The sequence below is a fragment of the Pantherophis guttatus genome, chromosome 3, assembly GCF_059756535.1.
Source record: "Pantherophis guttatus breed Tessera chromosome 3, ASM5975653v1, whole genome shotgun sequence".
Taxonomy (NCBI): domain Eukaryota; kingdom Metazoa; phylum Chordata; class Lepidosauria; order Squamata; family Colubridae; genus Pantherophis; species Pantherophis guttatus.
In genome coordinates this window covers 1,268,571-1,293,045 of record NC_142065.1, presented here as the reverse complement: position 1 = coordinate 1,293,045, position 24,475 = coordinate 1,268,571, and the positions used below count along the sequence as shown (strand labels likewise).

Below are 24,475 nucleotides of genomic sequence, written 5' to 3'. Positions count from 1 at the left end.
TTTTTTTACGGAAAATTTCTACTTCTCCAGGGAGATAGAGATAGTTCCTACTCTACAAGTATTTCCAGAACAGGCCAAAACAGAAGTTGGCATTTGGCTGTGAGGCTAAGCAAACAGTGCTTTTCTACCAGGTTTTTTTTAAAATGTTGATTTCTAATATTAGTGTGCTTTGCATGCATACTTTGGTTGTATCTGTGTGAAGTTCACCAGGCAAACTATAATCATAGTAGAAAGAAATAATTATTTTCATCACTTTTTCCCCTTTAAATACTAACATTTAGAGCAGGGGTCTCCAACTCTGGCAACTCTAAGACTTGTAGACTTCAACTCTCAGAATTCAATGCTGCCTGGGGAATTCTGGGAGTTGAAGTCCGCAAGTTTTAAAGTTGCCGAAGTTGGACACTCTTGAACATTTCATTTCGCTTCTATCCACATCATATTCATTCCCATAAAAACCTGTATTTTTTTCATCATTACTTTCAAACGTGGGTTTTTAATCTCTTATTTGTAATTCCATTGTTTCCCCGAAAATGTTTTGTTTAGTTCTTTTTACCTACTTTCAAAGTATTTTTTTTTATTTCCACAAGAACTGTTCCGCATTTTGTTTGCATCTTTTGATCTTATTCCTTACTTTGTTTCGACAACAAGGATCTTTCTCTCTGTATTCACCTGATGTCTCTGTTTTTGGCTGCGCTCATTCTGTGGAATGCATTCCTCCCTCATCTACATTTTTTCCTCCTTTCATCATTCCACCAAGAATCCTTTCTACACACTTTTTCTCATTAGCGAATTCCACATATTGCTGTGTCATTAGCAGCATAATTCTTTCCACTCTCTATCAAACTGCTCGCGCACTCTCTTTCCTTAAGGCCTAGTTCCTATTAATCCTGACAGGAGATGAATTTTTCTTCCGCCTTCGAGACTCACAACGTCTCTCTTTCACAACTGGATTTTCTTGGAAGTCCCACCCCCCACTTTGAAAACATTTCGCTTCTCATCCAAGAAGCTTCTTCAGTTCTAGCTTCTTGGATGAGAAGTGAAACGTTTTCAAAGAAAAAAAAACCCAAAACCAAGTCCAATTGACTTTTGGAAAAGCACCTCACTGGAAACAGCGTCTGGACTTTGTGCTTGAAGTGGGGGAAAAAATGAAAATTTGATTTTGGGTTTTACCGATTAGATAGATTTGTTGTTATAGAACTGGCTAGTTTCTATTATTAGGAAAAAGGAAAAAGTCTTCAAGGGTAGATTTTAATGCCTTATTTTACTGCACCAAAGGAGTCGGAAGTCAATGTCTTCCCCCCCCCTGCTTTTCCCCACTATCCACTTCCCTTTTTCCTTTCCTAATTTCCCTAATATTTGCTTTTTCTTTTCTCTTTATACGTCATATTATAAATGAATAAAACTATAAATACTGACTTTTGGAAAAGCACCTTCGTGACAACCATGATCTGGATGATGGAGAATCTCCATGGACATTTACCCTGGAATACTTTTGCATGCTGACGACCAAGGCTAGCTTCGTTCCTTGCAAATCTCAGTCACAAATTCGCCACACAGAGCAACTCTTAGCAGAAGGGACCACAACTTCAGAAATAGCAACAGCCCTTAGACCTCTATACTGCTTCACAGGGCTTTACAGCCCTCCCTTAAGCGGTTTTACAGAGTCAGCCTCTTGCCCCCAACTATCTGGGCCCTCATTTGACCCACCTTAGAAGGATGGAAGGCTGAATCAACCTTGAGCCTGGTGAGATTCAAACTGCCAAATTGCAGGCAGCCAGCAGTCAGCAAAAGGAGCCTGCAGTACTGCATTCTAACCACTGCGCCACCACGGCTGAAGGAAGGAAGGAAGGAAGGAAGGAAGGAAGGAAGGAAGGAAGGAAGGAAGGAAGGAATAGACAAGAAGGATGGAACAGAAAGGACAAGATAGAAGAAAGGAAATGGATGGATGGATGGAGGGAGGGAGGGAGGGAGGGAGGGAGGGAGGGAGGGAGGGAAGGAAGGAAGGAAGGAAGGAAGGAAGGAAGGAAGGAAGGAAGGAAGGAACAGACCAGAAGAAGGATGGAACAGAAAGGAGAAGAGGGAGGAAAGGAAATGGAAGGAAGGAAGGACTAACTAGCAATACCCTTTATATACTGCTTCACAGTGCTTTCCAGCCCTCTCTAAACGGTTTACAGAGTCAGCATATTTGCCCCCAACAATCTGGGTCCTCATTTTACCCGCCTCGGAAGGCGGGAAGGCTGAGTCAACCTTGAGCCTGGTGAGATTTGAACTGCCAAATTGCAGGTAGCCGGCAGTCAGCAGAAGTAGCCTGCAGTACTGCACTCTAACCATTGCTCCACTACGGCTCTTCCGTGAAGCCCACATGGCGTTTTCTCCCTCTGTTCACCTTTCATGTGTGTTTCTTGAGCACAAAGGAAGCCGTGGCACACTTTCTAGGTGGATCGTTTGTGTCCCGCTTCATTCCCGGGGCAACGAATCCCACACACCTTGGCCTGCTTCTGGAAACCCCTGTCCGGGGAGGTGTCCTTATTCCATCTTTCGTGCCAGCCTCGCTACTCCTCATGACTGAAGCACGTTGAAACCAGGCTGACGGGAATCCTGGATGTTCCCCCACCCCACCCACCTCTGGGGACTCAGCGGAAGGAAAAGGGAGAACGTAACACCAGCAATTTGTGTCTGCGCTGCCTGATGTTCATGTCACACTTCAGTGCCGGGAGCCAAAAATACTGCTTTGGAGGTGACATTTGCAGTGGGCTCATTACTCTTTTCCAAAGAGCTGGCATCAAAGAGACAGCTTCAAACAGGCCGGGCACACGGGCACAGATGCCGGAGCTAATTAGCCTCCCAGCGAGCAGGGAGGGAGTTGGAACTACCAGGAGGAGCCCGGACGCCTCCCGGTTTTCTTTGCTGGCTGGCTTTGCCCGGCGGAGGAAAGCAGGAGGGAGCGTGGCTGGACCAAGCCCTCCTTTGGAAGGCACCTGTCCCGGGAAGAAAGCAAGGAAGGGCGAGCGGGGAGGAAGTCCTACCTTCGTGCTCTTTTTCGGAGGCTCCCACCTTCTTGATCTTCTTCGGGGACTTCATGAAGAGAGGGAAGATGGTGCGGAGGCCCAGAATGTCCACAAATTTGTGGCAGTTGTCGGCCCCCTCCGGCCCGATCATGGCGTGGTCCAAGACCTTCAGGGCGCTGCTCCGGGAGATCTTCTTCTCTCTGAGGGGAAAGGAGAGTTGGGCCCATGAGCCTGGGCTGTGCTGGAGGAGGAGGAGGAGGAGGAGGAGGAGGAGGAGGAGGAGGAGGAGGAGGAGGAGGAGGAGGAGGAGGAGGAGGAGGGGGAGGCAGAGAAGGACTATGGGTTCCTTGATGCTCTCTGTGCTTGGCTGTTTTCTTGCAGACATTTCATGACCCAACATCATCAATGTTAGAAGGGAGAGGTGTTTGCTAGGAGGAGGAGGAGGAGGAGGAGGAGGAGGAGGAGGAGGAGGAGGAGGAGGAGGAGGAGGAGGAGGAGGAGGAGGAGAAGGGCAGTGGCGGTGGTGGAGGGGTCCTTGATGCTCTCTTAGCTTGGTTGTTTTCTTGTAAACATTGCATGACCCAACTTGATAACATCATCAAGAGAGGAGGAGGAGTGGGGAGGAGGAGGAGGGGAAGGGGAGGAGAAGGGGAAGGGGAAGGAGAAGGAAGAGGAGAAGAAGGCCTACTTCTGTGGGGTTCTTAGTGCTCTCTGAACTTGGCTGTTTTCTTGTAGACATTTCATGACCGAACTAAGTAACATCATCAGTGCTAGAGGGGCACGCTAAGAGAGGAGGAGGAGGGGCGGGGAGGAGAAGGAGAAGGGAAGGGACTGTGGAGTCTTTGCTGCTCTCTGAGCTTAGTGGCTTCCTTACAGATGTTTTATGACCCAACTAGGGAACATCATCAGTGGTAGAAGGGAGGAGGAGGAAGAGGAGGAGGAGTGTGGTTAAGGCACCAAGCTATATACTGATAGACCCTGAGTTCTAGTCCTGCCTTAGGCACAAAGCCAGTTGAGTGAACTTCAGCCAGTCATTCCCTCTCAGCCCTAGGAAGGAGGCAATAACAACCCATTTGCCAAGAAAACCGCAGGGACGTATCTACAAGAATGACTGAATGGAAGAAAAAGAAATTATTAGAAGGTATTACTAAATTTTGTGAGACAAAAAAGCCCAGCATTCTGTTTTTTTTGTTACCGATAGCCATTATTGATAGATCAATCCGATCTATAGGCAAATTGGAAAGAATGACTGGGGTAAGAAATCAGAGATCCTGATTCTGATTGAACAATTGGGAAACGTTTTAACTTCAGGATCAAAACTTTCAGTAGATTTTAGACTACAGCTTATTCAACAAAAACAGCAAAAGCATCTGGATATACAGAATTGCATCTCATTTTCTTTGTACGGTATAAATGAGTAAGTCACACTGTCTCAAACATTTCTCTACATAAATATTTGGAGTTTCTATTCTATTCTATTCTATTCTATTCTATTCTATTCTATTCTATTCTATTCTATTCTATTCTATTCTATTTCCCTCCTTCCCCTCCATTCCATTTCTATTCTATTCGTCTAGTCCAGGGATCTCCAAATTTGGAAACTTTAATCCTGGCGGACTTCAACTCCCAGAATTCCCCAGGCAGCAAGCACGCAAAGGTGACTGGGGAATTCTGGGAGTTGAAGTCTGTCAGGCTTAAAGTTGCCAAGGTTGGAGACCCCTGGACTAGTCTATTCTTTATTCACTAGCTATTCTAGTCCTCTCTGTTCTATTCTGTTTTTTATTCACTATTCTATTATTCTGCTCCGTTCCCTCCCCTCCCCTCCCTTCTATTCTCTAGTCTGTTTAATGCCTGGTAAGTTTAGTTTAGTTTAGTTTAGTTGATTTGTATACCGCCCTACTCCCGAAGGACTCAGGGCAGTGAACAGCCAAGCAATAAAATACATAAATACACAAAATTTAAAAACCAGATAAAATCAAATTAAATCATTTTGGCCCGGACAGATTAAAACCCCCCAATAATTTAAAAACAGATTAAAATTTACATATTTAAAAAAGGGAAGAGATTAGGCCAAGCCCGCCTGATGGAATAAAAAGGTCTTCACAGCACGGCGGAAGGTGCGCAGATCCGGGATCCTCCGTATCTCCGGGGGGAGCTCGTTCCAGATCGTAGGTGCCCCCACAGAGAAGGCTCTCCCCCTGGGGGCCGCCAGTCGACACTGTTTGGCTGACGGCACCCGGAGGAGTCTCTCTCTATGAGAGCGTACCGGCCGGTGGGAGGCTATTGGTGGTAGCAGGCGGTCCCGTAAATAACCTAAACCATGGAGCGCTGTAAAGGTGGTGACCAAAACCTTGAAGCGCACCCGGAAGACCACCGGGAGCCAGTGCAGCTCGCGCAGGAGAGGTGTTATATGGGAGCGCCATGACGTTCCCATTACCACCCGCGCGGCCGCACTCTGCGCCAGTTGGAGCCTCCGGGTGCTCCTCAAGGGGAGCCCCATGTAGAGAGCGTTGCAATAGTCCAGACGGGAGGTGACGAGGGCATGAGTGACCGTGCATAAGGAGTCCCGATCTAGAAAGGGACGCAACTGGCGGATCAGGCAGACCTGATGAAAAATCCTCCCGGTCACGGCCATCAAGTGCTCTTCTAAAGACAGCTGTGAGTCCAGGAGGACGCCCAAGTTGCGAACCCTTTCCGTGGGGGTCAATGATTCGCCCCCAATAGTCAGCGATGGCACCAGCTGACTATATCGGGACGTCGGAAGCCACAGCCACTCGGTCTTGGATGGGTTGAGCCTGAGCCCGTTTCTCCCCATCCAGATCCGTACAGCCTCCAGGCACTGGGACATCACTTCAAGGGCATCGTTGGGGTGGTCTGGGGTGGAGATGTACAGCTGGGTGTCATCAGCGTACTGGTGGTACTTCACCCCGAAACCACGGATGATCTCGCCCAGCGGCTTCACATAAATGTTGAACAGGAGGGGCGAGAGGACCGACCCTTGTGGCACCCGGCATATGAGGGCCTTGGGGTCGACCTCTGCCCCCCTGTCAACACAGACTGCGACCGGTCAGAGAGGAAGGAGGAGAACCACTGCAACACAGTGCCTCCCACCCCCAACTCTTCCAGCCGGTGCAGCATGATACCATGGTCCATGGTATCAAAAGCCGCTGAGAGATCTAACAGGACCAGGACAGAGGAGCACCCCCTGTCCCGAGCCCTCCAGAGATCATCAACCAACACGACCAATGCCGTTTCCGTGCTGTACCCGGGCCTGAAGCCCGACTGGAACGGATCCAGATATGTTGTATCTGGATCCGTAAAAAGTAATTCATTTACTTTTTCTAGCCCGCTAAGAGGTACCCCTAAGACCGAGGAACCTGTTTATAATGTCTCTTTTTAGAGTGTTTCCTGCTTTTCCCTCAACTGAATCAATGCACTTCTTTGTGTCTGGCTCTTTAGAGAACAAATCATCTTTTCTATGGAGGTGAGACGGAGCAGCCTGCAAATGTTATAAAAACGAGTAAGCAAGACAGGCACGCAAACCCATCACCGGCTAAGAAAGGTGGGTCAGAGTTGCTCTCGGTTCAAATCTAACCGTCCACCCAGAGCCTCTCGGTGGACTTGGCCTTTCTCAGCCCTCCGGCTGGGCTGGAGATGGACGGGAAAGGTCAGCCAGCCGGAGGAGCCCAGCAGCCAAAGGACTCCCGCCCACCCTCTGGAAAAAAAAACCCTTATCGATTCCCCTCATGATGGCTGCTTTTTTCCTGCCTGGGGGGGGGCGGCGGGGGGAAAGCACTTTGGCCTCCGGTGTGCTGGTTTTTATGCACCTTCACAATGTGGGTCCCGTTTTCCCCTCCTGGCCGGAGGTTCAAGGAATCTCTCAAAACAGAAAAAGGAAATTCTCTCTCCCTGGAGCCTTACACACAGTCTTCGACTTATTCATTTAGTGACCGTCAGAAGTTGCAACACAGTTGCAAAAAGTGTCTTGGGGCCAATTTTCACCCTTATGACCGTTGTGGCATCCCTGGATGTGTGTGTGTGTGTGTGTGTGTGTCATGTGATCAAAATTCAAACACCTGGAAACTGACTCGTATTAATAATGGTTGCAGTCCGCGGGAAGCCAAATTCACTTCACAAATGTTAATAACTTACAACCACTGAACAATTGTGGTAAGAAAGGTCGTAAAATGGAGCAAAACTCACGTTTCACTTAGCAAGAGACGTTGTGGTCGTAAGTCGAGGACCACCTGTATTGACCCACAAGTAAGGCTTTGTGTCTCTGGCTGTGGCCGCTATAGGAGTGGGCAGAAGCGGCGAAGAGATGGACACAAGGAGGAGCGGTTCCAGACCATCCACAAGGTCTCCTGTCCATTTTCCACGCAAGGAAACGGCACCTATTTTGACCGGGATGGTACTACAGGTAGTCCTCAATTTACAACCATTCATTTAGTGACCACTCAGAGTGGTGCGGGGGCCCAGAGGTGGAGCACTCGCCTCACAAACAGGAGTTCAATCCTAGGTAGAGGGAGATATTTCTCTCTCTGGGCACGATGGGGATATATCTGCTGAACGAAACTCCGTACTGGCAACAGGAAAGGCATCCGGCCATTAAAACTCTCTGCTAGCTCCATTCAGTTGCCCAGACTCGACCCTGCAAGGGATTATGGGATCGTTAAATGATGATGATGATGATGATTTAGTGACCGCTGAAAGTCACAATGGCAGTGAAACAAGTGACTTAGGACTGTTTTTCACACTTACGACCTTCGTAGCAGCCTCATGATCATGTGATCAAAATTCAAACGCTTGGCCACTGGCATGTACTTATGCCGGTTGCTGTGCCCTGGGGGTCACGTGATCCCCTTTTGCGACCTTCTGGCGAGCAAAGTCAATGGGGAAGGCCAGATTCACTTAACAACCGTGTGACTAACTTAGCAACCGCAGTGGCTCGCTTAACAGCTGTGGTGAGAATGGTCGTAAAACGGGGCAAAACTCACTTAATGTCTCACTTAGCAACATAAATTTTAGGCTCAATTGTGGTCGTACATCAAGGACTACCTGTATCGATTTTATACTTTACCTATTTTTATTTTATTTTTTAAATGTTTTGTTGGATGGTGGACACGCGTTTATCCCAAGTACGTTTAGCAAGTTAGCTTTTCAGTGCTCCGAAGGGCTGTGCATTGAACAGAGGAACTGGGATGAACGACAATTCACTCCCACAACACACAGAGAAACACAGAAAGGGGGTTTGGGGGTGGACTAGAAGACCTCCAAGTTCCCTTTCAACTCTGTTCTTTTGTTCTTCTTGCTTGCCCCACCTTGAAAAATCACAAGAGTTAAAAGGCTAAAACCAAGTTGGTGTTCCAGCTTGGGAACTAGGGCTGGGAAGGAAGGGACCTTGGAGGTCTTCTAGTCCACCCCCTTGCCCATCCCACGGCAGGAGTCTTCATCTCTCCCTGGGTAAACGGCTGTCCCATCTTTTCCTTGAAAACCTCTGGTGATGGAGCACCCACCACTCCGGGCAATTGCAATTAAAGCCTCTTTTCTTCAGAGGAAGCAATTGCATATTGATCAGAGCTCAAGGCAGCTGCAAGGGGAGCTGACGCCTGGAATATTCATGGCAATTTAAGTTCGGGGCTTTTACGGATCGATAGATGTTTGACCGATCTGTCCAAGGTTGGTTTTTTATTTGAAATATTTGTTCTACCGGAGGGCAGGCAGTTCGTCTTAATCACTTAGAGAAGGGATGGGCAGCCATGGTCCCTTTAAGACCTGTGGACTTCGACTCCCAGAATTCCTGAGCCAGCCATGGTGGCTGGCTCAGGAATTCTGGGAATCGAAGTCCACAAGTGGTTAAACGGTCCATCGTTGTAACCCAAGCTCTCTGCCTTATGTGACACTTGTCAAAGGAGGCTGCTTTGGGAAAAGAAATGACCCCAGGCTGCAAAAACTGATGGAGTTAGCAGAGATGGCTAAATTGACTGTTTTGATTAAAGACAAAAAAAAATTACAAATACCTTTATTTCTATCTGGAAACCACTTCTGGACTTTGTGCTTGAGGTGGGGTTAAAGAAATGAAACTTAGGGTTTTACCGATGAGATAAGATTTTGTTGTTAAAGAAATGGATAGTTTCTATGATCATGCAAAAGTAAAAAGTTGAGGGGAGGTGTTATGTTGCTAAGTGAAACGTTTGTTAAGCGAATCTGGCTTCTCCATCGACTCTGCTTATCAGAAGGTCGCAAAAACGGATCACACGGCCCTGGGACACTACGACCGTCAAGCGTACGAGCCAGTTGCCAAGGGTCTGAATTTTGATTACGTGACCGTGGGGAAGCTGCAATGGTCGTAAGTGTGAAAAACGGTCATAAGTCACTTAAATGCCTGTGGAGCTTCTCTGTCATCCAGGTCAGGGTTGTCCCAAAGGGGCTTTTTCAGGAGGCCACTGAACTTTCTTGGTTTTTCTTTGAAGACATTTCACTTCTCATCCAAGAAGCTTCTTCAGCTCTGACTGGATGGTGGGGAAGGGAAGGATTTATACTCCTTGCAGGCAGCTGGTCCTTTGCATCCTTTTAGAGGGTCGTTGAGGCCACTTGGAGGTTTACCTGTGTCCTCAGGGTCACCTGAGTGGTGCAAATGGGTGTGGAGCCTTCTTGGAACTACTCAAAGGACTGTGTTGTTGTCACATCTATTTGCACCACTCAGGTGACCCTGAGGACACAGGTAAACCTCCAAGTGGCCTCAACGACCCTCTAAAAAGGATGCAAATGAGCAGCTGCCTGCAAGGAGTATAAATCCTTCCCTTCCCCACCATCCAGTCAGAGCTGAAGAAGCTTCTTGGATGAGAAGCGAAACATCTTCAAAGAAAAAAACAGAAACTCCACTTGCTTTTTTTTTTTTTTATTTGATTTATATGCCGCCCTTCTCCGGAGACTCAGGGCGGCTTACAATGCGTTAAGCAATAGCCTTCATACTTTTTGTATATTTATACAAAGTCAGCTTATTGCCCCACAAACTGGGTCCTCAATTTACCTACCTTAGAAAGGATGGAAGGCTGAGTCGACCTTGCGCTTTGGCGAGATTCGAACCTGCAGTAATTGCAAGCAGCTGGTCTTAATAACAGGGTGCCTTAGACCACTGTACTACCAAGGCTCTTGCTAAAGGTGCTTTTTCTTGTGAAAAAGCACCTTTGGGACCGAAGTCACTTTCTTCAGTGCCGTTGTAACTTTGAACGGTTACTAAACGAACTGTTGTCAGTTGTTAATCCCTGCCTAGGGTTTCCTGCTTCAGCAGGGGGCTGGACTAGAGGGCCTCTGAGTTCCCTTCCAACTCAAGTTATCCTGTTGTGTCCTTTTTGTGAAAGCTTTCGCAGAGGCTGCTCCTCCTCCTCCTCCTGCGGCTGCTGCTGGCAAGGGGCCGTCCGCCCTGCACGTAAATCCATTTGTCTTTTGTCTTGTACGGCTGGCCCTTCCGGCAGCGTCTCGGCTGGTGCCTGGCAGCCGGCAAAGGCCTCTGCACAGGTCAAAGAAAGCCCGGCTAATGGCTTCGCAGCAGGAAATCCCCCTCCCCAGGCTTCTCCTCCCCCTCCCCCGTTAGTTGAGAAACATGGCCGGAATTTAAAAACTCAGCCGGCACCTTCCCTCCTGCAGGAAAAGGTTTCCCGAGTTATCCTCTGCGGAGAGATGGAGGCTGCCTTCCTCTCTTTACGGAGGAAGAGAGGAAGAAAGAGGAGGAGGGGAAATGGAGGAGGAGGAAGGGAAGGAGGAGTGGAAGAAGGAGAGGAGACTACTGGTAGCTCAGGGATGAACTGTGGGGTCCTTGGGTCTCTCTGAGCGTGGTGGTTTCCTTGCAGATGTTTCATGATCCAATTGGGGAACATCGTAAGTGCTAGAAGGGAGAGGGGTTTGTGGGAGGAGGAAGAAGAAAAAGAGAAAAGGTAGAGAAGAAGGAGAAGATTGTGAGGTCCTTGGTGCTCTCTGACCTTGGTGGTTTCCTTGCAGATGTTTCATGACCCAAGCTAGGTAACATCATCAGTGCTAAAAGGGAGGGGGGCTTGTGGAGGGGGGAGGGGGAGGAGGAAGGATGGAAGGAGGAAAAATAGAAGAGGAGGAGACTATTTGTAGCAGGGGGGACGGAATGCGAATGCCCAGCAAAGAGGCGCCGACTCTTACCAAAACACCTACTTTCAGCCCAAAGGTGCTTTTTCAAGAGGCAACTGGACTTTCTGGGTTTTTTTTTGTTTTTTTTAAAATTTGATTTATATGCCGCCCTTCTCCGGAGACTCAGGGCAGCTTACAATGCGTTAAGCAATAGCCTTCATCCTTTTGTATATTTATACAAAGTCAGCTTATTGCCCCCACAATCCGGGTCCTCATTTTACCTACCTTAGAAAGGATGGAAGGCTGAGTCAACCTTGAGCCTGGTGAGATTCGAACCAGCAGAAATTGCAGGCAGCTGTGTTAATGACAGGGTGCACTAAACCACTGTACTATCAAGGCAAATGTCTTTGAAGACATTTCTCTTCTCACCCAGAAGCTTCTTCAGCTCTGACTGGATGGGGGGGGGGGGAAATGGAAGGATTTATACTAATTGCAGACAGTTGCATATCAATCCTTCCCTTCCCCACCATCCAGTCAGAGCTGAAGAAGCTCCTTGGATGAGAAGCGAAACCGCCTTCAAAGAAAAACCGAAGTCCAGTTGCCTCCTGAAAATGCACCTTTGGGAGAACCATCACCTGGATGGCTGAGAATCTCCATAGAAATCTAGTCTGAACCTTATTGGACACTCATAAGATGACCCTGGGGGGAGGGCTTGGGAGAAGAGGAAGTTACCGGGTTCAATCAATCAATCAATCAGAATAGAACTGGAAGGGACCTTGGAGGTCTTCTAGTCCAACCCCCTGCCCAGGCAGGAGACCCTACACCACTTCAGACAAAGGGTTGTCCAGTCTCTTCTTAAAAACCTCCAGTGTTGGAGCATTCACAGCTTCTAGAGGCAAGCTGTTCCACTGGTTAATTGTCCTCACTGTCAGGAAATTTCTCCTTAGTTCTTAGTTGCTTCTCTCCTTGATGAGTTTCCACCCGTTGCTTCTTGTTCTACCCTCAGGGGCTTTGGAGAATGACTTGACTCCCTCTTCTTTGGGGCAGCCCCTGAGATATCGGAACACTGCTATCATGTCCCCACCTAGTCCTTCTTTTCATTAAACTAGATATACCCAGTTCCTGCAACCATTCTTCATATACAAAATACAGAAAAAGAGTTGGAAGGGACCTTGGAGGTCTTCTAGTCCAACCCCCTTCTTAGGCAGGAAACCCTACAACCACTTCAGTTAAATGGTTGTCTAACTTCTTCTTAAAAACTTCCAGTGTTGGAGCACTCACAACTTCTGAGGACAAGCTGTTCCACTGGTTAATTGTTCTCACTGTCAGGAAATTCCTCCTTAGTTCCAGGTTGCTTCTCTCCTTGATTGGTTTCCACCCGTTGTTTCTTGTCCTGCCTTTGATTGCTTTGGAGAATAGGTGGACCTCCTCTTCTTTGTGGCAGCCCTTCAAATACTGGAATGCTGCTATCATGTCCCCTCCAGTCCTCCTTTTCTCTAGACTGGCCATCCTCAAATCCTGCAGCCCTTCCTCATATGCTTTAGCTTCCAGGCCTTTAATCGTCTTTTTTGTAATGTGGTGATCAAAACTGGATGCCGTGTTCCAGGCGTGGCCTTACTGAGGCTTTAGAAAGCAGGACTAATATTTCATGTGATTCTGTTTCTTTGTTTATACAACCCAGGAATTGCATTGGCTTTTTTGGCTGCTGTCGCACACGTGTTTAAGGGATTGGCCCACTAGGACTCCCAGGTCCCTCTCCCAGGATTCCTCAGATCCGGCTGTGCTTGTGCTGTGACCACTTGGCTCTTAGGAACGAAGTCTAGCTACAAATGGAGTCGAGGGTCTTTCTTTCCTAGATGCCCAAGCTGGGACAGGCCTGACAGGGTCACATTTATTTTATTTTATTTATTTATTTATTTTTTAAATTTTTATACCTCCCCCTCTCCCGAAGGACTTGGGGCGGTGAACAGCCAAAATTAAAAAAACATACAATATAAACATTAAAATACTATAAAACAAAATTAAATTTATCTTTGGCTTCCCCCAATTTAAAAACCCCTTACCCCTAAAATTCACCAATTAAAAGATTTTTAAGCCAGCCCGGCTTGCTGAAATAAAAGAGTCTTCAGAGCCCAGCGGAAGGTCCGGAGGTCCAGGATCAGTCGTATCCCTGGGGGTAGCTCATTCCAGAGGGTGGGTGTCCCCACAGAGAAGGCTCTCCCCTTGGGGGTCGCCAGCCCAGGACACAGCAATGGTCATAAATACATGCCTTGTGGCTACGAACTGTCGTTGAGGAGGGTCTATGACAACTCACCACAAGCCAATTCGCCGCAAGTGGAATAATATCGAAGAAATAGTAGAACAAATCATGAAACAAAGGAGGCCAAAGAAGGGACAAAATGAAAGGCGGAATGAAAAAAAGATTAAAACGATTTTAAATAATTAAATGGAATTGCTGAATTGTCGGCTGGGGCGAATTGGTGTTTGCCAAGATGGAGGAGGAAACGGGCACATGGCGTAACCCTGAGATGAGACAGAGGGTGGGCAGAAGAGGAGAAGGCCGGGGATGGATGGGAAAACCCAGGGAGAAAAATCAGAATGCCGGCTCCCTCCTGCCCAGCTCAAGGACTCCGGCTAATTAGCTCTGCCTGGCCGGAGAGCAGCCTGGAGTCCAGAGGAGAAAAAGGACAAAGAGATGGGAGAAGAAAGCACGGTCTCTCCTCTGCCCCCCCGCCCCCCCTGCAGAAGGGCTTTAATTAGCCTAAAGAAAACTCAGCACAAGGCCTCCCCCACTTCTCCCAAAGAATCCATGCTTTCTGGTTATTTACTTAGCTCCCTGCCGCTGCTGCTGCATTAGCCAGCCTTGCTCTGCAGGAAGGGAGCTCTCCCCTGGCAGACCCCTTTCCCCAGAGCCCCCTCCCCTTCAGGAAAGCTGAGAGCAAGGGCAGGAGGGGGGAGGAAAAGAGGGCTTTTGTGCATGCTGTGTCTTGGGTCTGGGGGCTCTGAGGTCTCCCATCGACCTCAACATCAGCTCCGTGGGTTCCTAGCTGCACTTGTCAATCACCTTCACAAATGGCTGTGGAAATAAAGGGGGATTTTTTGGGGGGTGGGGGAGAGGGCATGTAGGAGGCAATTCAGGGTTCCTGCCATCTCAGCACCTGCCATAAACTATGAGTGCAGCAGGCAGCTCCCTTCCACAACAGCCGCATGATTCTACCCTGAGGGGTCCTTGCTGCTCTCTTGAGCTTGGTGGTTTCCTTGCAGGCGTTTCCCTACCAAACTAGGGAGCATCGTCAGTGCTAGAAGAGAGTGGGGTGGGTGGAGAGGAAGAGAAAGGGGAGGGGGAGGGGGAGGAGGATTGTGGAGTTCTTGGTCCTCTCTGAGCTGGGTTGTTTTTTTGCAGACATTTCATGACCCAACTAGGGAGCATTATCAGTGGTGGAAGGAGCTGAGGTTTGCAGAGGGGGAGAGAGGAGGAGGAGGACCGTGGGGTCCTAGGGCTGTTTTCTTGCAGATGTTTCATTACCCAAACTACGTAACATCATCAGTGCTAGAAGGGAGTCTGGATAGCTCAGCAGACTAAAGCCTATTATTAACATCCAGCTGCCTGCAATTACTGTAAGTTCAAATCTCACCAGGCTCAAGCTTGACTCAGCCTTCCATCCTTTCGAAGGTAGGTAAAATGAGGACCCAGTTTGTGGGGGCAATAAGCTGACTTTGTATAAAATATACAAAAGGATGAAGGCTATTGCTTAAAGCCTTGTAAGCCGCCCTGAGTCTTCGGAGAAGGGCGGCATATAAATCAAATTTAAAAGAAGAAGAAGAAGAAGAAGAAGAAGAAGAAGAAGAAGGAGAAGGAGAAGGAGAAGGAGAAGGAGAAGGAGGAGGAGGAGGAGGAGGAGGAGGAGGAGGAGGAGGAGGAGGAGGAGAAGGAGGAGGAGGAGGAGGAGGAGGAGGAGGAGGAGGAGGAGAAGAAGGAGAAGGAGAAGGAGAAGGAGAAAGAAGGAGAAGGAGAAGGAGAAGGAGAAGGAGAAGGAGAAGGAGAAGGAGAAGGAAGGAAGAAGAGAATAGAGAATCAACCTTGGAGGTCTTCTAGCCCAACCTCAAGCAGGAGACCTTCAACCATTCCAGACAGGTGGCTGTCCAATCTCCGTTGCTGTGCCCTTCAGGAGCACCGATTCTACCCCCATCCCCATCCCCATCCCCCGCGGCCTGTCCCTGCCGTCCGCCCCGCCCTCACCTGAGCATGAGGTTCATGAGCTGCAGCCCTTCGCCCTTCAGGAAGCGGTCCCGGTTGGAGCTGAGCATCAGCGAAGAGCAGAGCGCGTCAAAGAGGTTCTCCATCATCTCCTGCTCCTCCGCGGGGCCCGGGTTGTGCCGCTTGAACACCTGTCCCCACAGGACACAGCAGGGGCGTCAGCAGCCGGCCTCCCCAGGGACTCCTCCCCCCTTTGTGGCAGCCCCTGGAATATCGGGAGGACGGCTGTCCTGTCACCCCTGGTCCTTCTTCGCCTTAAACTGGACAAGCCCAGTCCCTGCAACCGTGCTGGGAAATGGAAGGATTTGGGCTAAGGAATATTTATGCTAAGGAATATAAACCCTTCCGTTCCCTGCCATTCAGCCAGAACTGAAGAAGCTTCTTGGATGAGTAGCGAAACGTCTTCAGGGAAATATAAGCCAGCAAGTTGCCTTTTTGGAAAAAAAAACCCACTTTTGGGACTCCAGACAGAATCTGTGCAGGGAGCTGGTCTTGCATGGACCTCCTTCCAACTGGCTGGCTGGGGAGCCCTGTTGGGTAACCCCCTTGGGGCTAACAGGCTGCTCCCCGCCCATCTTTGCACTGGATGGCTCTTGGGGCAATCTTGCTGAGGGGGGGGGAGAAGGGAGGGAGTCTGCCCCCCCCTCTTTGTCTTCCCACTGGATGGCTCTTGGGGCAACCTTGCCTGACAAGTTGCAGGAGGAGGAGGGGGGGAGGAGGGAGACTGCCCCCCCCCCCCAGTTCTGCTCCTGAGCTGGGCAGTCCTGGCACCTGACCTTACTGCCAGCCTCCAATTCCCAGGCACTCTTGACTGAAGCCCGGTGGCCCAAAGAAATGGGGAACCTCCAAAGGTCTCCTCTGTGCCAGGGGCACCATCTGGACTCACAGGGAGGGGGAAATGCCCGGCCCAAAGACAGGCAGGTCTCCTGCCACCACCACCCTCAGAGGGAGGGTCACGAAATCAAAGGGAAGCAATTTCTGGATGATGAGAAGCAGAAAGGGGGGGGGAGGCTGGACCAGGGGAGTCTTCACACGTGGTTGCTTCTGGCAGAAGAGGCCTGCTGGGCTTCAGCTTCGAGTCTCTGCCCACCACACCTGCTCCTCTCCCCCCTCCCCTCGGCTGAGCGTTGCTCACCCTTCTTCCTCCCCCCCCCAGCCCGCTCCCAGGCCAAGCCGGAGGGCAGCAAATCACTCACCGACAATTGCTGAAGCAGGACATCGATCCCATCCAGCTCCCCCAGCATCTCCCGGTTGTCTGCAGGAAAGAGGGGAGGGGGCAAAGGTCAGATTTGACAGCCCCCCTAACCCGGCAAAGGAGAGGAGGGGCCAGAGGTCAGATTTGACAGCTACCTCCCAGGTCAATCTCGGCACCTAAAATCGATAGGGCTGGGGAGAGAGGTGGGAGGGGGCGTGAGGGGAGCAGAGAGCCCGCCAGGGGCTGGGTGGGGGGCAGGTCCAGGACTCACCGTCCGTGTTCTGGAGGAGAATGGCCAGCACCTCACTGCAGTAGAGCTTGTTGGCATCAAAAGGCATCTTGGCCTGCAAGAGGAGGAAGAGCAGAGCAGCCGGTCAGTACATGCATTCGGCATCCTTCCTATGGCCAAGGAACTCCCGTCTTGGTTTGGTCTTTGGGACGGGGGCCCAGCCATGGCCAACCCTCTTTACGTTTCCAAGCCTGGCCTTTTGATGGTCCACGAAATGCCCCAGGTGTCCCATGTCACTCTCCCAACACGGACGCTTTACAGAATGGTATGTAAGGTAAGGAGGTCCAGCCTTAGGAACTTTAAGACTTGTGGACTTCAACTCCCAGAATTCAACGCTACCGTACCTGGGGAATTCTGGGAGTTGAAGTCCACAGGTCCTAAAGCCGCCAGTTGCCCCCCCTGCCTTAAGAGGAACTTTCAGAGAAAACGAGGCCAACACCCACCTTCAACCTCTTGAGGAGCCACTGCATGAGGCCCTGCTGGGCGGCATCCGCACACACCTCCGGCCGAAACTCCGCCATGTTCTCTATGATAGCTTTGAGGAGGATTAAGAGGGGGAGAGAGAGAATTTCCAGAGATTTCAGCGCCACGAGCGTATCTAAGCAGGCTTCCCAACCCAACAGTGTTCCCCATTCTCCAAGACAATGTTTCTCAACCGTGGCAACTTTTAAGAGCGTGGACTTCAACTCCCAGAATTCCCCAGCCAGCCATGGTTGAGAAACACCGCCCTGCGGCATGGACCTCTGGCCTGGGACGATGAGGGCCACGTCATGCCTTGAGAGGCCCAGGCTGCTGGAGATGGGTTCCTCGCTCGTATCAAAAGCTCTTCTTCTCACACCCTTGTCTGGAAGTTGAGTCATGGCAACTGGACTTCCAGACAACTCTACTGGAAGACTGAGAACCTTCACTGACGTATCTCCACACCTGCTGGCATGGTTCTCTTTTTGTCTAATTGCCCATAAATATTGTCCATTCATAAACAATGCAAAAGAACACGACGAGAATATATGGATATGATAACCAAAGAGATGGACGGGTGGAGAGCAGAGAGCTGGAGGGGAGGAGGGGGAGGGGGAGCCTACCATCCATCCAGCAGCCTTCTCCAGTGTGGAAGAGCCCCACTGAGACCCCAGGGCAGGTCTTCCGGCTCTTGGAAGGTAGGAAGTCTAGGAGGGCTGGGGCAGATCTCACCCCAGAGGGCAAGAGGCCTCTTCCCCCTCCAACGGGCACCCAACTTACCCAGAGTATTATGAACGCCGTCCGCCTCTTCCTTCACGCTTTCATCCAGACGCTCCAGATTCTGCACCAACAACGCTACCACCTGGCCATCCACCTGGGCCAAGGAAGAGGAAGAGAGAAAGGGCAAAGTCAGGGCAAGCGGGCTGGAGAAGGGCCGGTCAACCTAAGGCCCATACACTGGCAGACGGCAAGCAACCAAACACAGCAGAAACGAAAACGGCGCCGTTGAGGGATGCTTTGATGAGTACAAAGGTCTTTGAGTCAAAGCTTTGATCTCTGCAACCCCCGTTGGGGGACCTGTTCTCCAAAGCACCTGAGGGCAGGACAAGAAGCAACAAGTGGAAGATGACTAAAGAGAAATGCAACCTAGAAGTAAGGAGAAATTAGTACCACTCTGTACTGCACAGGTAAGGCCACACCTAGAGTCCTGCATCCAGTTTTGGTCACCACACTATAAAAAAGAGGTTGAGACTCTGGAAAGAGTGCAGAGAAGAGCAACCAGGATGATGAGGGGACTGGAGGCTAAAACATACAATGAACGGTTGCAGGAACTGGGCCTGGCTAGTCCAGTGAAGAGAAGGACCAGGGGAGACAGGAGAGCAGCCTTCCAGTATTGGAGGGGCTGCCACAGGGAGGAGGAAGGGGGTCAAGCTGTTTTCCAAAGCACCCGAAGGCCAGAAAAGGAACAATGGATGGAAACTTCCTAACAAAGAGTAGAAGGGCTTCCCTCCAGAAGTTGTGGGTGCTCCATCAAGAAGAGATTGGAATGCCATTTATCCAGAATGGCATAAGGGCAGTGATGGCGAACCTTTTTGGCACCGCCCAAACCGGAATGCGTATGTGCACGCCGGGGTCCCCGGAGACTCGAAGATCAGGTGGTCTTCAGGTTTCTGGGGCTCCAGCACGGGCGAAGATTGGAAACCAGAAGAGCAGCTGGTGATGGCACGCATGACCACAGAGAGGTGGGTGCCACCTCTGGCACAGGTGCCATAGCTTTGCCATCATGGGCATAGGGTCTCCTGCTTGAGCAAGGGGTTGGACTAGAAACCTTCCAACTCTCTTATTCTGGTTGCTTTGCCCTCAATTACCTGATCAATGTTTCCAAGTGGATCCCAGCAGAAAACATTTGACATATATGAATCTTGTCACATCTTCCCTAAATCAGGCCTTGATCGGCTCATAATGGCCTTGAACTCCAAAATGCCAAGCAGAGCAGCTGAATGGGGCATCGACTGCCTGCCAGCCCTGGGCAAGATGATCTCTTGGACACTCTCCATGCTTTCCCCGTGGAAACTCCAAAGGCCCAGCACTCCAGCCCGATGAGACCCCCAGGAAGAGGCACACCCCACATAAATCCTGCTGGCCTTTCATTGCAGAGCTCCAAGGCTGCGGTGGGGCTGGGGGTCATTTTATCTGATCAGAGGGGCCTGTGAGGGTGGGGGGGTTGGCGATCCTACTGCAGGGGTGAGCTGGGCTTTCCAAGGATCTCGACTGCCCTTGGATTTGGAGCAAATGGCGATGCCAAAACGGCAAGGCCACATCAGAAGGCGAGAGGGCTGGGAGACCAGGCTGCACACACTTAATTCACCGGGCAGAAGAGTTGCACGAGTTGTAATGTTGTTAGTGTGTGAGCTGCATCAGTTGCTTATTTGTGTGTTTCTGGGCGCGATTCAAGGTGCTGGTTGTCACCTTTAAAGCTCTTTGTGGCTAAAGAACTGTCTCTTCTCGTTTCATCACCATCATCACACAACCCCATAATCTCTTGCAGGGTGGAGTCTGGGCAATTGAATGGAGCTAGCAGAGTGTTTTTTAAATGGCCAGATGCCCTTCCCTGTCGCCAGTACTGAGTTTTGTTCAGCAGATCTATTCTCAATGTGCCCAGAGAGAGAAATATCTGCCTCTACCTAGGATCGAACTCACAGCCTCCTGATTGTGAGGCGAGAGCTCCACTTCTAGGCCACCCAACCACTCGTGTCTCCTCTCGTTCCTACCCATGTAATTCAGTCTGGCAGGCTGGAGACGTTGCGGGCCAGGTCAGTCAAGGAATGTTGGCTGGAGGAATCAGATACCACCAGACTTCTCTGCTGTACAGGATACAGAAGAAGAGAGCTGGAAGGGGCCTGGCAGGTCTTCTAGTCTAACCCCCTGATTGAGCAGGGGAACCTATGCCAGGGGTGCCCAACCTTGGCAACTTTAAGGCAAATCTTAAAGTCACCAAGGTTGGGCACTCCTGCCCTATGCCACCCGAGAGAAATGGCTGTCCAGTGATGGAGCACCCGCAACTTCCAGAGACAATCCTTTTGACTGCGTAATTCTTCTCATCCCCCGCCTTCTGGAATATTCTCCCTCAGAGATCAAAATGGCTCTGATCCTGCTCGCCTTTCTTAAGGCCAGGAAGAAAATGGCTGCGTGCCTGGGCCCGGGGTCCCTAGGGTCGAAACAGAGCAGATTATAATATTTCTTGTCTCCTATTTGTATTTCATTTCTTTTCTGTATGCTGTTTTAACTATTTATATTTTATGTATTAAATTTGTATGCCGCCCATCTCACTGTTGGAAGAGACTCTGGGCCACCTTACAACATAACTAAAAAAACCACAATATTGCATGTTAAAATTAAGGAAGATGGAATAAGGACTAAAAGCAAAGAGGACAGGCGACATGGGGTTTGGGGATCCTTTCTTTAGCCCTTCAGCCTCCTCCCAGCACAGAGCGCCCTTGTCAGGACCCCAGCCCAGCTGGCAGAGACAGGCTTTAAAGCTCTCCTTTTTAAAAAATTATTTATTTATTTAGAAAATTCAATGGCTGCCCACTCACTCTCTGTGACTCCGGGCAGCTTACAAAAGAAAATAAATAAAAATAAAAACCACTATACAAGCATAAAAACAATAACAACTGTTCGCCACCGGTAGGAGAAAGGCAGCTGTACCAAATTAACCAATAAATAAATAAACGGGGAGTGAAGATTGTAAGGCAGCCAAATCAGGCAGAAGAGCAAATTAACTTGATGTAAGGAAAGCCTCCACTTCTGTTCAGGAACATACAGAATTTGATCTGCAAAGGCAGCGGGAAGCAGCTCTTTGTGCTTCCTCCAGCAAGCAATTTATTGACCGCCGAGGAAAGGTCAGTGGGACGGCTGCTGGCTGCACACAGCGATGGCGGAGAAGGAAGCGCTTTGCCGCAGCATCTGCTGATGGGACAAGCACCGTCAGCTTTGGTGTCCATCAGAAACGCCGCCTTTCAGGGACCGAAAACTGCCCTGCCGAAAGGTGGAAGGAGGCATTGGGTGGACGAAAAAACCAGGGATCTTGTCTGAAGTATCCCTTCTTTGGGGCTTTTGGAAATGGATGGGAAAGGGAGCCCTAAAATGGGAAATGTGGAAGAGAAAGAGAAGCGATCCAGGCTAAGGAGTCAAAGCAGGAGGGGAAGGAAAGAGTCAGGCTGATGGAAAGAATCTTCACAATTGATTGATTGATTGATTGATTGAAGAAATTAAAAAGCAAACAAACCGAGCTGGGAGAGAGGCGGACAGGCCAGCTTGCAAACTTCAAGATGGGAGTCAGATTCTTGATGTGTCCACTGTGGCCTTCCCGCAGCCTCTGGGCTCCCTCTTTGCCTGCTGCTTCCAAGCAGACCCACGGCCGGGATGAAGCGACCCTTAAGGGCCGAACACCCTCTTGGTGTTCAAAGGAAAGACACACACACAGAGAGTGAGCTTTCAGCCCTAGGGCAGCTCACAGAAAGAACACAGAGCACTGCCTGCAGACAAAGCGGCACCTCCAAGGATGAGCTTCAGGGCAGAGGTTCCCAGGTGCCAGGAAGCCTCAAGCAACTGGCCTGCAGGGCAGCCTGCCTGCAACCTCCAGGGCGCCATCCCCTGCCCCTGCACAATTCCTCAAAAGCCCCTCCGTGCCCCGTTGTGGCCACCTTCCCACCCAGCCCTCCAAGGGCCGAGACCAGCACAAGGCAACCGATCCAAGAGGAAAGTTCAAAGGACGAGTCCCTGGCACAGCCGTCCCCCCTCCCCTCTCTCTCGTATTTTTTTTTTTTTATTTGATTTATATGCCGCCCTTCTCCGGAGACTCAGGGCGGCTTACAATGCGTTAAGCAATAGCCTTCATCCTTTTGTATATTTATACAAGGTCAGCTTATTGCCCCCACAAACTGGGTCCTCATTTCACCTACCTTAGAAAGGACGGAAGGCTGAGTCAACCTTGAGCCTGGTGAGATTCGAACCCTGCAGTAATTGCAGGCAGCTGGTCTTAATAACCAGCTTAATAACAGGGTGCCTTAAACCTCTGTACTACCAAGGCTCCTCTACTACCCTTCTACTACCAAGGTATTGCCAGCCTTGGCATCTCCAGATACAAAATAAGAAGCTACAGAAGAGACCAAGCTGCCATGTGCATCCTTGCCTCCGGTTTCGGCTGCCATGGTTAAAAAAAACAACTCTGCTGAGACTCTAGAAAGAGTGCAGACAAAACCAACAAGAAGGATTAAAGGGGGGGGGGCACTGGAGGCTAAAACACTTGAAGAACAGTTGTTAGGAATTGTGTATGGCTAATCGAGAGAAAAGAAGGGCCAAGGCTGACGTGATAGCAGTACTTGAGGGGCTGCAAAGAGGAGGGGGTCAAGCTATTTTCCAAAGCACCAGAAGGAAGGAGAAGCAGCCACGGATGGAAAGTAATCAAGGAGAGAAGCAACCTGGAACTAAGGAGAAACTTCCTAACGGAGGATAATTAACCAGTGGGACAGCTTGCCTCTAGGAAATTGTGGGTGCTCCAACATCTTTTAAAGAGGAGACTGGACAACCATTTGTCTGAAGTGGAACAGCAACATTTCCCTCCTTGAGCAGAGGGCCGGATAAAAGACCTTCAAGGTCCCTTTCAATTATTTGAGGGGCTGCCCCAAACAAGAGGGGGGGGCTCCACCTATTCTCCAAAGCACCAAAGAAGGCAGGATGAGAAGCAACGGTTGGAAACTAATCAAAGAGAGACGCAACCTGGAAGAGGTAAGGAGAAACTTCCTAACAGGGAGGACTATTAATCAATGGAAGAGTTTGCCTCCAGAAGTTGTGGGTGCTTCATCACTTTTAAGGAGTGATGTTTTATAGGAGCCTGAGTGGTGTAGGAGGCTAATGCCTCCTACTAAGGCAGCATTTAACATCCAGCTGCCTGCAATTACTGTGAGTTCAATTCTCACCAGGCTCAAGGTTGACTCAGCCTTCCATCCTTTCTAAGGCAGGTAAAATGAGGACCCAGTTTGTGGGGGCAATAAACTGACTTTGTAAAAATATACAAAAGTATGAAGGCTATTGCTTAGCGCATTGTAAGCCGCCCTGAGTCTCTGGAGAAGGGCGGCATATAAATCAAAATTAAATTAAATTAAAAATTAAATTAAGAAAAGACTGGACAGGCATTTGTCCAGAATAGCATAGAGCAGTGTTTCTCAACCTTGGTAGCTTGAAGATGGGTGGACTTCAACTCCCAGAATCCCCCAGCCAGCAGCGCTGGCTGGGGGATTCTGGGAGTTGAAGTCCACCCATCTTCAAGCTTCCAAGGTTGAGAAACACTGGATAGAGTCTCCTGCTTGAGCAGGGGGTTGGACTAGAAGGCCTCCAAGGTCCCTTCTCTTATTCCTTTGAGGCATGCAGGAAAGGCCCCGGCAGGCCGAGCCTCAATTCCTTGAAGCAGCCGAGTCTTTGGAGCAGCCCTTAAGTCAGTCGCAAGGCAGCCTGACTAGACGTCATTGGCAAAAGCACAGAAGAACAATTAGTCCAACCGAGCTTTCCGAACTGCAAAGAGGAAATTGCCGATCCATTCGGCAGGCTATTCAGCCCGGCAGGCCGGCGCGTTCTCCCCATTTTCTCGTGGCAGAGGGACCCTTGGTGAGCCCTGAATTATCTTGGCAATCTGGGCTCCGATGGAGAGAGTAATTATTTCCACGGAAGAAAGGAAAACCGGTCCCCTCCTGCTCAAAGCGAACAATAGAATGAGCTCGGGAGCCCTGCGCCTGTCAATAAAGCCAGAAGAAAAGAGCCGAGACAAAAGGTTTCGTCCAGGTTTATTGCTTCCCTGTGCGAGAGATTCGGGATGCTTCACCTTCCTGCGTTTCTATTCTGTGGCCAAGCAGCAGAGCGGCCTTCAGGGCGACCGCCATTAACCTCTGGAAGGTAACACAACTGCGTGCCAAGCGCTGAAGGACGTCACGTGGGAGCCACGGGAATCTTTGCAGCTCCCAGCTGGGTCCCTGGCGCTCTCTCAGCCTCCCGGCTTCCTTTCACCACCCAACTATCAGCACTGCTAGAAGGGAGGGTGTGTGTGTGTGTGTGGAGTGGTGGTGGTGGAGGAGGAGGAGGGGGAGGAAAGTAGAGTTTTGGTGCCGAGA

General features: G+C 49.9%; 1 protein-coding gene across 1 annotated transcript in view; it reads right to left on the bottom strand.

Annotated features, from left to right (window-relative positions):
- CTNNBL1 (catenin beta like 1) overlaps positions 1-24,475 on the bottom strand; it is a 108,710-nt gene that overhangs the window by 46,680 nt on the left and 37,555 nt on the right. Inside the window, exons 6-11 of the mRNA XM_087888922.1 lie at positions 18,090-18,183; positions 17,294-17,385; positions 16,833-16,905; positions 16,563-16,621; positions 15,349-15,497; positions 3,027-3,208 (exon numbers count right to left, since the gene is read on the bottom strand). Coding sequence (XP_087745048.1) covers positions 3,027-3,208; positions 15,349-15,497; positions 16,563-16,621; positions 16,833-16,905; positions 17,294-17,385; positions 18,090-18,183 — 649 coding nt within the window. The remainder of the gene's footprint in view (positions 1-3,026; positions 3,209-15,348; positions 15,498-16,562; positions 16,622-16,832; positions 16,906-17,293; positions 17,386-18,089; positions 18,184-24,475) is intronic.